This window comes from Toxotes jaculatrix, unplaced genomic scaffold (genome assembly GCF_017976425.1).
Source record: "Toxotes jaculatrix isolate fToxJac2 unplaced genomic scaffold, fToxJac2.pri scaffold_92_ctg1, whole genome shotgun sequence".
In the NCBI taxonomy this organism is placed as follows: Eukaryota; Metazoa; Chordata; class Actinopteri; family Toxotidae; genus Toxotes; species Toxotes jaculatrix.
The window spans coordinates 46,805-58,590 of NW_024469812.1; the positions used below are offsets into that span (position 1 = coordinate 46,805).

The 11,786-nt window shown below is 40.3% G+C and overlaps 1 protein-coding gene across 1 annotated transcript; it reads right to left on the minus strand.

Annotated features, from left to right (window-relative positions):
* Positions 1-388: 388 nt before the first annotated feature.
* LOC121178291 lies at positions 389-3,031 on the minus strand. Its single transcript, XM_041032847.1, has 5 exons — positions 2,830-3,031; positions 1,738-2,738; positions 1,581-1,650; positions 1,253-1,418; positions 389-804 (listed from the first exon to the last, which is right to left on the minus strand). The coding sequence occupies exons 1-5, from the start codon at positions 3,029-3,031 to the stop codon at positions 684-686; spliced, it is 1,560 nt and encodes a 519-aa protein (XP_040888781.1). The 3' UTR covers positions 389-683.
* Positions 3,032-11,786: the final 8,755 nt, after the last annotated feature.

Genomic DNA, 11,786 nt, shown 5'->3' on the forward strand with positions numbered 1-11,786 from the left:
GGTTAATAATTGCATTACTTTCACGGTAATTAAACATAAATATTTTCACAGCAGTTTACTGTAATTAATTCACAGCATGTTACTGTAATTATTTCACAGTAATTTATGTCAAAACAACAATACTTTACTGCAAATTCATGGTTGTCACACCCAAGGAATTACCGTGATATAGCAATAATTAGCTGTGACATAAATACAGTAAACTGCTGTGAAAATATTCACTTTGAATTACTGTAAAAGTAATGCAATTATTAACCAATAATTTACTGTAAATTTACAATTTAATTAGCAGAATAATATATTGTAAAATCCATTTTTAATTAGAAATTTACTGCACCCTCTCGCTTTATGCTCAAAAAAGAAAACAGAACAAAGATGATGATGATTTGTTTTCACTTTTTAATCAAGCTTATAAGTGCAAAGTACAATTACATTCAACAGCAACATTCATAGGCAGTTAAACATGCCCCCAACTTATTCAGAACAAATCGTAAATATTAAAAACAATAAATGAAATCAAAATGGCTGCAAATGGAAACAAGGGGTCATGACAAATGGGACACCCTTTACAAACAGCTTTAAAAATTAAAATTAAAATGTGCAAAAATGTACAACAGTACAACGATTCCAACTAATGTATGGATAGTTCAACTTTTTTTGGATACTCTCAAGTTGAAAAAATCCTACACTCCCTGCCACTCAAAATCTACCAGTTTGCGCATTAGAGTGCTTACATGTGCATTGATGCCTCCACGCTTCCTCTTTGTCTTGGATCCACTTTCTGGATTGATACCCAGGAAGCATCTGTAAATCAACAACAACAAAAAAAGCATTAATATCAGGTAATCTTTTATGTTACTTCAACCCTCTGAAATTTTCACTTGCTTTTGGCCATATTTTTTACTGAATCACTTTTAGCTGGCACTTTTAGCTTTATGTTACTCGTAAAAATATTTCACATTTCTTCCAAGGTCAGAAATATACTGTTTGCAAAAAATGCATAGTCTTGGATAAGTTAAAGATAATAAAACTAAACATGATGTGGATGTGAACCTGGATGAGGATGAGGAAAATGAGAGGTCAGAGTCTGAGTCAGACACAGAACCAGAGGAAGAGTCAGAGGAAGCAGGTAAAGGTGTTTGCTAGTCAGAGACTTGGAAAGGGTGTGTGTGTTAGGTTTATATTTTTGAGTGAAAGGGGTTGTCAACTGAGGATCCATTAAAATGTTAAGTTTGAAATTATTATACTGTACCTCTGAATAAACTCCAAAGTACAGGAACTCTCTTCAGGGTACTGAAGATTAAAATTGTAGAAGCTGGAAAAAAGCGCAGCCAACCCGTTTAACATGTTCCTGTGTGGTCCCATCACCACTTGTTCCTCGATCGACAACAGCCATGCCCTTGGCTTCATCAGGTCACCTGAAATCAGCAGATGTGTACTGTCATAACGATGTGGAATGCTGAATGTGTCATTGAGATTATGTTTCATTCAGAAAAGTTTAGAATCAGAAGAGATGGAAATAAGATTAACACTAAATTGAGCAAAACAATGTTCAACACATTTTTCTACAAAAACACTACCTTGTACAATCAAGCAGGGGGTGCTTGGCAGCTCCTGTGTCCTTTGCACATCCGCAGCAGTGGCACATGGCTGTAAAATAAGATATGTGTATCATACATCTGTTTACTGTTACTTGTGTAATGACAAAATGCTTATTTATCTGTTTTAACAACTTACATCGACCTCAAGTATGATGGATGTTTTGGGTTCTTTGAAGTACGCCATCAGGAGTAGAAGAACACATACAGCCTTGTTTGAGGTCTCTGGCTCGTAATCAGCTAGGATTTCTTCAATTTTGGGATGACGGCTGAGTTCCTGGCAAAACCGAATGATGGTACTGCCTTTGTTGTTCATGGCCTCTTGCATTTTAACAAGGATGGAGACATCTGTCAGTAGGCCGAAGTGGTTGTAAAGGCCTTTCTGTGAAAAAAGAAAAGGCCACTCCTTCTGAATCTCTGCAACTGCTGGTGCAGGGACACTGTTAAGGTACTGGCGTTGAATAACATATGTCTTCTCCATCAGAGGTTCTGCTGTCTCTTCCCCGCCAATTCCTTTCTCCGAATAGATGTTAGACAGTTGTTTTTTGATTTCATTCAAGCTCTCCATAGTTTCTCCAGATGGGAGTTCTGCGGGACTCCACCTCACACAGCCATACTGATCCACAGGGCCTCTTGCTGTTAGTCTGCCCCCCTCTACCACTGCAGTGCGTGGCCGTTTTTCTCTGCGACGCCGTGCAAGGGAATTTTTTCTGTTCTTGTATTCCACTCTTGCTTTAATTTGTTGGAGGAGAGAGTAACTGCCATCTCCAACAATGTCACCTTTCTTCCCAACATCAGCAAAACATTTAGGGTATTCCCGTACAATGCTCCGGGCGATGCTGTGACATATTGCTCTTGTTGGGTTGAGATCATGCTCAAACATCTGGTCAACAACTGCCCTTACCATGTCTTTTCTGTCCCCTGGTGATGGTCTTGTGTGATTTGACAATGCTCTTCGAATTGCTGCTGGCATCATGTTCCATCTGACCTGAAAGTCTGTATACCATGGCCTGCCAGCATGTGGAGATGAAGGCAAAGAGGGGCTTGAACTTGTTGCTGAACTCAAGGATTGGGGATCAGGAGTACTTGTGAGAGGTGAAGAGGGGACAGCTGCAAATTCCATTTCAACTACTGGAAGTGCTGGAAATGAGAGTACAACAAAATATCAATAAGTAAATGGAAAGCATGACAATATACTGCTGAAAAAGTAAATTAATTAATGTGCATTTACCTTCATTCTTAAGGCCATTCAGCAGCTTGCGGAACTGAATTGGTCGAAGACATCTCACCAGATCATTCTCTTGAAGAAAAATAAGGTCTGCTCTACTCTCAACACCAAGCTCTTCCAACACCTCCAGGAGGGATGTAAGAGTTTGAGCAGCCAGGTCAGGTAGATATGTTGAGATTGCTTCCTTTATGTCTTCACCATTCATGTTCTTTAACACAGGAGAGAGTGACAGACAAATTGATTACAGCAATGTACAGTCTTCAATTAATGGAGCTTGATTTATTATAACAGTGGGGACCCTAAGAGTGCCACCACTAAAACAATTCCCATCTTAGTCTGTTTCCAGTTGCACTACTATTCTATATTCTATTGCACTTCTATTAGGATGGCTGCTAAGTGCATTCCAAAAATTGTAAGTACAAGTCATATTAAATAAATGGCAACTTTGTGGTAAGTTCTGAATATACCAAAGAATAATTTAGTTTGATTCTCCACCAAATGTCTAACCAAATTATACACCATAAACCTATTTTTCCTCGCAACTTAAAAGTTATTTTTACCTCAGCAGCCTGGTCCAGAGTTGAGGTGTTCTGTCTGCTTTCATCACTTGCTTGTTTATACTGCCTCTGAAAAAGAATGGTGAAGAGCAATTAGTGACAGGTCAAACACTTCATAAGCTGGAAGAGGATAATAGTCAAGCAAATCATCATGCTTGATGCAAACATAATGCTCTTGGGCTTTGCCTAGCTCACAGTAGATTCCCATGTCTCTCAACTTTACATAGGTGTGCTTCTCTGTCACAAAGTGCACACACTCATGGCAAATAATGACTAGGTTTATTTCTCCAGCATAAAGTTCTTCATCACTGCTCCCAAGCAAAACAAACATTCCTTTTTTGTAAAGAGTACCTTTAACTGTGACACTGTTACAAGCCATGGCAGACTGTGATTCGAACTCGTAACTGGCAACAGATGACCTAATCTTGTCATTGTAATCATTTACATAAAACTCTGTGCCCTTCTCAACTTGTATAGGTGCAGGAAAAAGGTTGCCTGCACTCAAATATGCTTGCAGAAGTTGGTGTCTCTCTGCCATGGTCTTGCAAATACTTTTGAAGTTATGTAATTTTCTGACACATTGCTTGAAAAATGTGTGTTTGCTTTCAAATCTGAGAGTCCACAGGCGAATAAGTGGGCCAAATTGTATGATCAGCTCTGGATAGTGGCACAAATAATGGTGCTTAGGCTTCAGGGAATGACCAGGGAAGAGCTTCTTCCTGTGGAATATGTATTCTTCAATGATGACTTTCAGATAGGCTATTTGGCCTGCAGTAATGGCTGGTGCACAGACAAGCTCCACTATCTCTCTCAACTGCAAAACAAGCTGCCAAACATCATTGTTACAAGGATCCTTAATCCTGTCTCCCACCAAGAGAGGTAGCAATCGGAGCAGGCACCAGTTTTGAACTGCATGCCCACTTAATCTCTCACTTCCAGGGAGGACATCTGCTGGTTTGTCAAAGCCATCACTTCCTTGGTACATGAACTGATTCTTGCACCGATTTAATTGCAGGTAAGTGAAATGCTTATCCTTGACTAAATTGCTGATGAACAATGCAAGGTCATAAGAGACAATGCCCTCAAATAAGTCATGGCCTAAACATGGTGGAAGGCCAGGCTGACAGACATGGAAATGAGCCAGCTGGTTAAAAGGAGAGTCACACTTTATGCCACATACTGAGTCAGTGACAGTAGTTGTTAGATGTTGCAAGTGACTTTGGTAAGATTGGGCTGTTCTGGGGGAACCACACAAGAGGGGTTCATTCAAAAATGTGGCTCTATCTACCTCACAGTAGCGACAGAAATTATCCGCCCGGCTGAAATTTTCTAAAAAGCCACCAATAGAATGGGATCCCAAGTTATCTCCTGAAATGGCAACCAATGTACCTTTTATAGCAGTACCATCACTTGTCACGATACCTCTCTCCTCAAGGACTTTAAGGTCCTTGATAAGTGGTTCCAAAACTTTGCTCATCCCAAAGTACTTGAAGTCCTGCTCCCTACATAGGAGGACAAGTTGCATTTGATTTAAACTGGATCTGTTGTGAGGCAAAATGTCAGTCAGAGTTGAGTATACAGCCAGCACTTTTTTTCTCCCAGAGCCAAGCGGATTGACCACTTCAAATGCATCTTGGTACAGTATCACGCCGACTGAGGACGGCTCAGTTTTCAACAGAAGATTACTTTTAACTACCTCTCCATCCCTAACATCCTGATAGACATTAACCGTGGAGGTTTGCATATGCGTTGTTGCATACTGTTCTTGCACAGACTCATTTGTAAATAGGGCAGCCAATGTCTCCTGTACCGGTACATATTGAGCAAAACATTCTTTACCATTTTCATCGTTTCCCAAGAATACGGGCACAGGCTCAACATAGTGGAAAGTCTTTTTAAAAGCATTCTTCCTCTTAAAATCTGTGCTCAAAACTCCTTTGTTATAGAGCTTAAGTAGATCCCCTTTGTTAATTTCATCAATAATGTTGCTTATTGTGGACTCAGGAATTTCAAGAACCTTCAATTTTTCTCTAAGAATGTTAAACATGTGTGAAAGGCCAATTTCATGAGCATTTTGAAAGTCCTCAATGATCGTTTGAATAGTGCTTGCTGGTAACAATAACTTGGCCTGTAATTTCAAGTAGAGAAGTGTTAGACTGTGTAGGAATAGGGCTTCATCAACAGCAAAAGAAATGTCTTGTTCATTTTGTTCATCAGAAACCTCTGAACATGAGGGCCCCGGCTCAGGCTCAGGCTCTGTGGGAACAGACTTGTGTAGAATCAAATCAGTTAGATCCTCTACTTGTCTGCCTCTATGCTTCCTGGAAATGTGCGAGTCAAAACTAGATGAAACTGTGAAGCTGCAGTCACAGCCTCTGAATGGACATTTGATTTCCAATCCCTCTTTTGTGTGTGTCTTCAAATGCTGTATAAGAGAGGTTACAGTATCACACTTGAATGCACAAGGGTGAGCCACACACTTTAAGACTGTGTCCACTTTTTTGCATGGCAATCTAACTGATTTGTGCTCTCTATACATATGCGTTTGTAGAACAGGAGCTTTGAGGTACATTTGTGTGCAGTCAGGCGCACCACACTTATAGCGATAATTGTGAGTGTTACTGTGCAGCTTTATGTGCTTAATAAAGTGACTAACGTTATCAGACACATAAACACACCCACTAAATTTACAGTGGAACATTATTCCTCAATCAACAATCCAAAATACAGGCAATTAAAATAACTTGCTATGTAAAGAGGAAAATGTACCGCTGCCTATGCAAAATGTCGTTAACTGAAAAAACAGGACGACCAATTCACATCAAACGCTACAGCATATGAAGGGTTCATTTGCTAAAACATACGTCTCAAAGTTTGACCGAGTTTTCAACAGAAGATTTCGGTTATTGCACTACGTTTAATGCAACGGATTTGGGCGTTGAAAACAACGCAAGAAATGCTTGAAAAAAACACTTTATTTTAGCTTACGTGCTGCTCTACTGAGAATTTTACACATGAGAGAGAAACGTCAGCGTGGGTGTCTTCGACAGTGCTAAACCAACTATCTAACTTGCTAACGTTACCGCAGCATAGCCTCAAATCAAAATGTGGAGCAAATATTCATTCTACCGTGACACAACACGTCCTTTTAGCTCACACAAACAGTTAATAAAACCAACTGAACTAACCTGTGTGGTTTCCACTTCGGTGAGGTGGTGGGTGTCACTTGGTGTGACTGTAGAAATAAATGGTCAGAGAATAACAATGAATATGACAATCATCATGACAACACTTAAAATGTCAATATGGAGCGAATGCAAAGGGGAAAAAAGAGGGGAAATTACCTTCTCAGTGGTTTCTCTCTTGTTCTCCTGCGGGCGGGTAGTATTAAGTCCATTTGCTAAAACATACGTCTCAAAGTTTGACCGAGTTTTCAACAGAAGATTTCGGTTATTGCACTACGTTTAATGCAACGGATTTGGGCGTTGAAAACAACGCAAGAAATGCTTGAAAAAAACACTTTATTTTAGCTTACGTGCTGCTCTACTGAGAATTTTACACATGAGAGAGAAACGTCAGCGTGGGTGTCTTCGACAGTGCTAAACCAACTATCTAACTTGCTAACGTTACCGCAGCATAGCCTCAAATCAAAATGTGGAGCAAATATTCATTCTACCGTGACACAACACGTCCTTTTAGCTCACACAAACAGTTAATAAAACCAACTGAACTAACCTGTGTGGTTTCCACTTCGGTGAGGTGGTGGGTGTCACTTGGTGTGACTGTAGAAATAAATGGTCAGAGAATAACAATGAATATGACAATCATCATGACAACACTTAAAATGTCAATATGGAGCGAATGCAAAGGGGAAAAAAGAGGGGAAATTACCTTCTCAGTGGTTTCTCTCTTGTTCTCCTGCGGGCGGGTAGTATTAAGTCCAGGTACTGCTAACGGTTGATATTTGAAATAACTGGCGGTAGCAGGTCCCACAATTCATTGCAAATCATGTAATTTGCTGTGTTGTTGCCTGTTGCCTGGGATACGACGCAAAGACACCAGGGTCTTCGATCTTGATGAAAATCCGTCGAAATCATGGAAAAAGTTGTCACCTTAGTCTGTTATATAATTTTCAGTATTCGTCGCCAAGAATCTGTGTTCATGGTTTCAACAAAGTCCTCCTAAATCATTTAATTATTCAGTATTTCCCCGATGATAGCCCACGTGAGCATACTTTAAAGAATTGGTGACATGGCTAGTTAGCTAACTAATAGCAGGCAGCTATCTGAAAAACGAATGCTTATATGGCAGTCTACGATAGTGTATTTGCCTCGATTATATTCATATCACGTCTAAACAACAATCTGTGTTGATGAACAAATTTCTGGTCAACAAGAAACGTTTTAATCGTGTAAGTGTTTTCACACTACTGACTCCGCTTATGACCGCCATGATGGCCAGACTTTGACTTCTCCCTCGCTGTATTGGAAACGGCCTGTTATACAGTATTTTGCGGTGAAATAACACAATAAAATACAGCGAAATCCTGGTAATAATTAAAACAGAAAATAATACCGTAGTTTAATGTGATGACACTGTTTTTATTGTAAACTTTGAAAGTGCAGTCTTATACTGTGGACATTACAGTTAAATCCTGTAAAGTAAAAATATGGCAATTTAGTGTGAAATTTTACAGCTGAATATTGTGAAATTGTGGTAATTATTTACAGTGCACGTTTGCCCTGAAAGTGCCAGGTACTGCAGATGACAGAAACACACGGGAAAACTCTGCAAAATGCTTCTTCTAATGTAAAATAGTGTTTCCATGCTGGAAAAAGTCTTATTTTGACGCCGGCAGCACATTTGATGCAAAGCTGTCATTTCAGCTCAAACGGTATAATTTGACCGTTCCTGCCCATATGAGAGTGTTTTTCACAACGTTTGCCCTGAAAGTGCCAGGTACTGCAGATGACAGAAACACACGGGAAAACTCTGCAAAATGCTTCTTCTAATGTAAAATAGTGTTTCCATGCTGGAAAAAGTCTTATTTTGACGCCGGCAGCACATTTGATGCAAAGCTGTCATTTCAGCTCAAACATTACAGTTTTAGTGCTTCCAGCCCATATGAGAGTGTTTTTCACCACGTTTGCCCTGAAAGTGCCAGGTACTGCAGATGACAGAAACACACGGGAAAACTCTGCAAAATGCTTCTTCTAATGTAAAATAGTGTTTCCATGCTGGAAAAAGTCTTATTTTGACGCCGGCAGCACATTTGATGCAAAGCTGTCATTTCAGCTCAAACATTACAGTTTTAGCGCTTCCAGCCCATATGAGAGTGTTTTTCACAACGTTTGCCCTGAAAGTGCCAGGTACTGCAGATGACAGAAACACACGGGAAAACTCTGCAAAATGCTTCTTCTAATGTAAAATAGTGTTTCCATGCTGGAAAAAGTCTTATTTTGACGCCAGCAACATATTTTAGACACACCGTTCATTTCAGCTCAAACATTACAGTTTTAGCGCTTCCAGCCCATATGAGAGTGTTTTTCACAACGTTTGCCCTGAAAGTGCCAGGTACTGCAGATGACAGAAACACACGGGAAAACTCTGCAAAATGCTTCTTCTAATGTAAAATAGTGTTTCCATGCTGGAAAAAGTCTTATTTTGACGCCGGCAGCACATTTGATGCAAAGCTGTCATTTCAGCTAAAACGGTATAATTTGACCGTTCCTGCCCATATGAGAGTGTTTTTCACAACGTTTGCCCTGAAAGTGCCAGGTACTGCAGATGACAGAAACACACGGGAAAACTCTGCAAAATGCTTCTTCTAATGTAAAATAGTGTTTCCATGCTGGAAAAAGTCTTATTTTGACGCCGGCAGCACATTTGATGCAAAGCTGTCATTTCAGCTCAAACATTACAGTTTTAGCGTTTCCAGCCCATATGAGAGTGTTTTTCACCACGTTTGCCCTGAAAGTGCCAGGTACTGCAGATGACAGAAACACACGGGAAAACTCTGCAAAATGCTTCTTCTAATGTAAAATAGTGTTTCCATGCTGGAAAAAGTCTTATTTTGACGCCGGCAGCACATTTGATGCAAAGCTGTCATTTCAGCTCAAACATTACAGTTTTAGCGCTTCCAGCCCATATGAGAGTGTTTTTCACAACGTTTGCCCTGAAAGTGCCAGGTACTGCAGATGACAGAAACACACGGGAAAACTCTGCAAAATGCTTCTTCTAATGTAAAATAGTGTTTCCATGCTGGAAAAAGTCTTATTTTGACGCCGGCAGCACATTTGATGCAAAGCTGTCATTTCAGCTCAAACGGTATAATTTGACCGTTCCTGCCCATATGAGAGTGTTTTTCACAACGTTTGCCCTGAAAGTGCCAGGTACTGCAGATGACAGAAACACACGGGAAAACTCTGCAAAATGCTTCTTCTAATGTAAAATAGTGTTTCCATGCTGGAAAAAGTCTTATTTTGACGCCGGCAGCACATTTGATGCAAAGCTGTCATTTCAGCTCAAACATTACAGTTTTAGCGCTTCCAGCCCATATGAGAGTGTTTTTCACCACGTTTGCCCTGAAAGTGCCAGGTACTGCAGATGACAGAAACACACGGGAAAACTCTGCAAAATGCTTCTTCTAATGTAAAATAGTGTTTCCATGCTGGAAAAAGTCTTATTTTTACGCCGGCAGCACATTTGATGCAAAGCTGTCATTTCAGCTCAAACATTACAGTTTTAGCGCTTCCAGCCCATATGAGAGTGTTTTTCACAACGTTTGCCCTGAAAGTGCCAGGTACTGCAGATGACAGAAACACACGGGAAAACTCTGCAAAATGCTTCTTCTAATGTAAAATAGTGTTTCCATGCTGGAAAAAGTCTTATTTTGACGCCAGCAACATATTTTAGACACACCGTTCATTTCAGCTCAAACGGTCAAATTTGACCGTTCCTGCCCATATGAGAGTGTTTTTCACAACGTTTGCCCTGAAAGTGCCAGGTACTGCAGATGACAGAAACACACGGGAAAACTCTGCAAAATGCTTCTTCTAATGTAAAATAGTGTTTCCATGCTGGAAAAAGTCTTATTTTGACGCCAGCAACATATTTTAGACACACCGTTCATTTCAGCTCAAACATTACAGTTTTAGCGCTTCCAGCCCATATGAGAGTGTTTTTCACAACGTTTGCCCTGAAAGTGCCAGGTACTGCAGATGACAGAAACACACGGGAAAACTCAGCAAAATGCTTCTTCTAATGTAAAATAGTGTTTCCATGCTGGAAAAAGTCTTATTTTGACGCCGGCAGCACATTTGATGCAAAGCTGTCATTTCAGCTCAAACATTACAGTTTTAGCGCTTCCAGCCCATATGAGAGTGTTTTTCACAACGTTTGCCCTGAAAGTGCCAGGTACTGCAGATGACAGAAACACACGGGAAAACTCTGCAAAATGCTTCTTCTAATGTAAAATAGTGTTTCCATGCTGGAAAAAGTCTTATTTTGACGCCGGCAGCACATTTGATGCAAAGCTGTCATTTCAGCTCAAACGGTATAATTTGACCGTTCCTGCCCATATGAGAGTGTTTTTCACAACGTTTGCCCTGAAAGTGCCAGGTACTGCAGATGACAGAAACACACGGGAAAACTCTGCAAAATGCTTCTTCTAATGTAAAATAGTGTTTCCATGCTGGAAAAAGTCTTATTTTGACGCCGGCAGCACATTTGATGCAAAGCTGTCATTTCAGCTCAAACATTACAGTTTTAGCGCTTCCAGCCCATATGAGAGTGTTTTTCACAACGTTTGCCCTGAAAGTGCCAGGTACTGCAGATGACAGAAACACACGGGAAAACTCTGCAAAATGCTTCTTCTAATGTAAAATAGTGTTTCCATGCTGGAAAAAGTCTTATTTTGACGCCGGCAGCACATTTGATGCAAAGCTGTCATTTCAGCTAAAACGGTATAATTTGACCGTTCCTGCCCATATGAGAGTGTTTTTCACAACGTTTGCCCTGAAAGTGCCAGGTACTGCAGATGACAGAAACACACGGGAAAACTCTGCAAAATGCTTCTTCTAATGTAAAATAGTGTTTCCATGCTGGAAAAAGTCTTATTTTGACGCCAGCAACATATTTTAGACACACCGTTCATTTCAGCTCAAACATTACAGTTTTAGCGCTTCCAGCCCATATGAGAGTGTTTTTCACAACGTTTGCCCTGAAAGTGCCAGGTACTGCAGATGACAGAAACACACGGGAAAACTCTGCAAAATGCTTCTTCTAATGTAAAATAGTGTTTCCATGCTGGAAAAAGTCTTATTTTGACGCCAGCAACATATTTTAGACACACCGTTCATTTCAGCTCAAACATTACAGTTTTAGCGCTTCCAGCCCATATGA

Bases quoted from the DNA above. Each gene is read 5' to 3' on its own strand.
- LOC121178291 (XM_041032847.1), bottom strand. From the start codon at position 3,031: ATGAATGGTGAAGACATAAAGGAAGCAATCTCAACATATCTACCTGAC. The intron at 1,419-1,580 runs GTAGTGTTTTTG...TGCTGATTTCAG, and splicing joins CCCCTGCTTGATTGTACAAG to GTGACCTGATGAAGCCAAGG. The intron at 805-1,252 runs GTACAGTATAAT...GTTGATTTACAG, and splicing joins ACTTTGGAGTTTATTCAGAG to ATGCTTCCTGGGTATCAATC.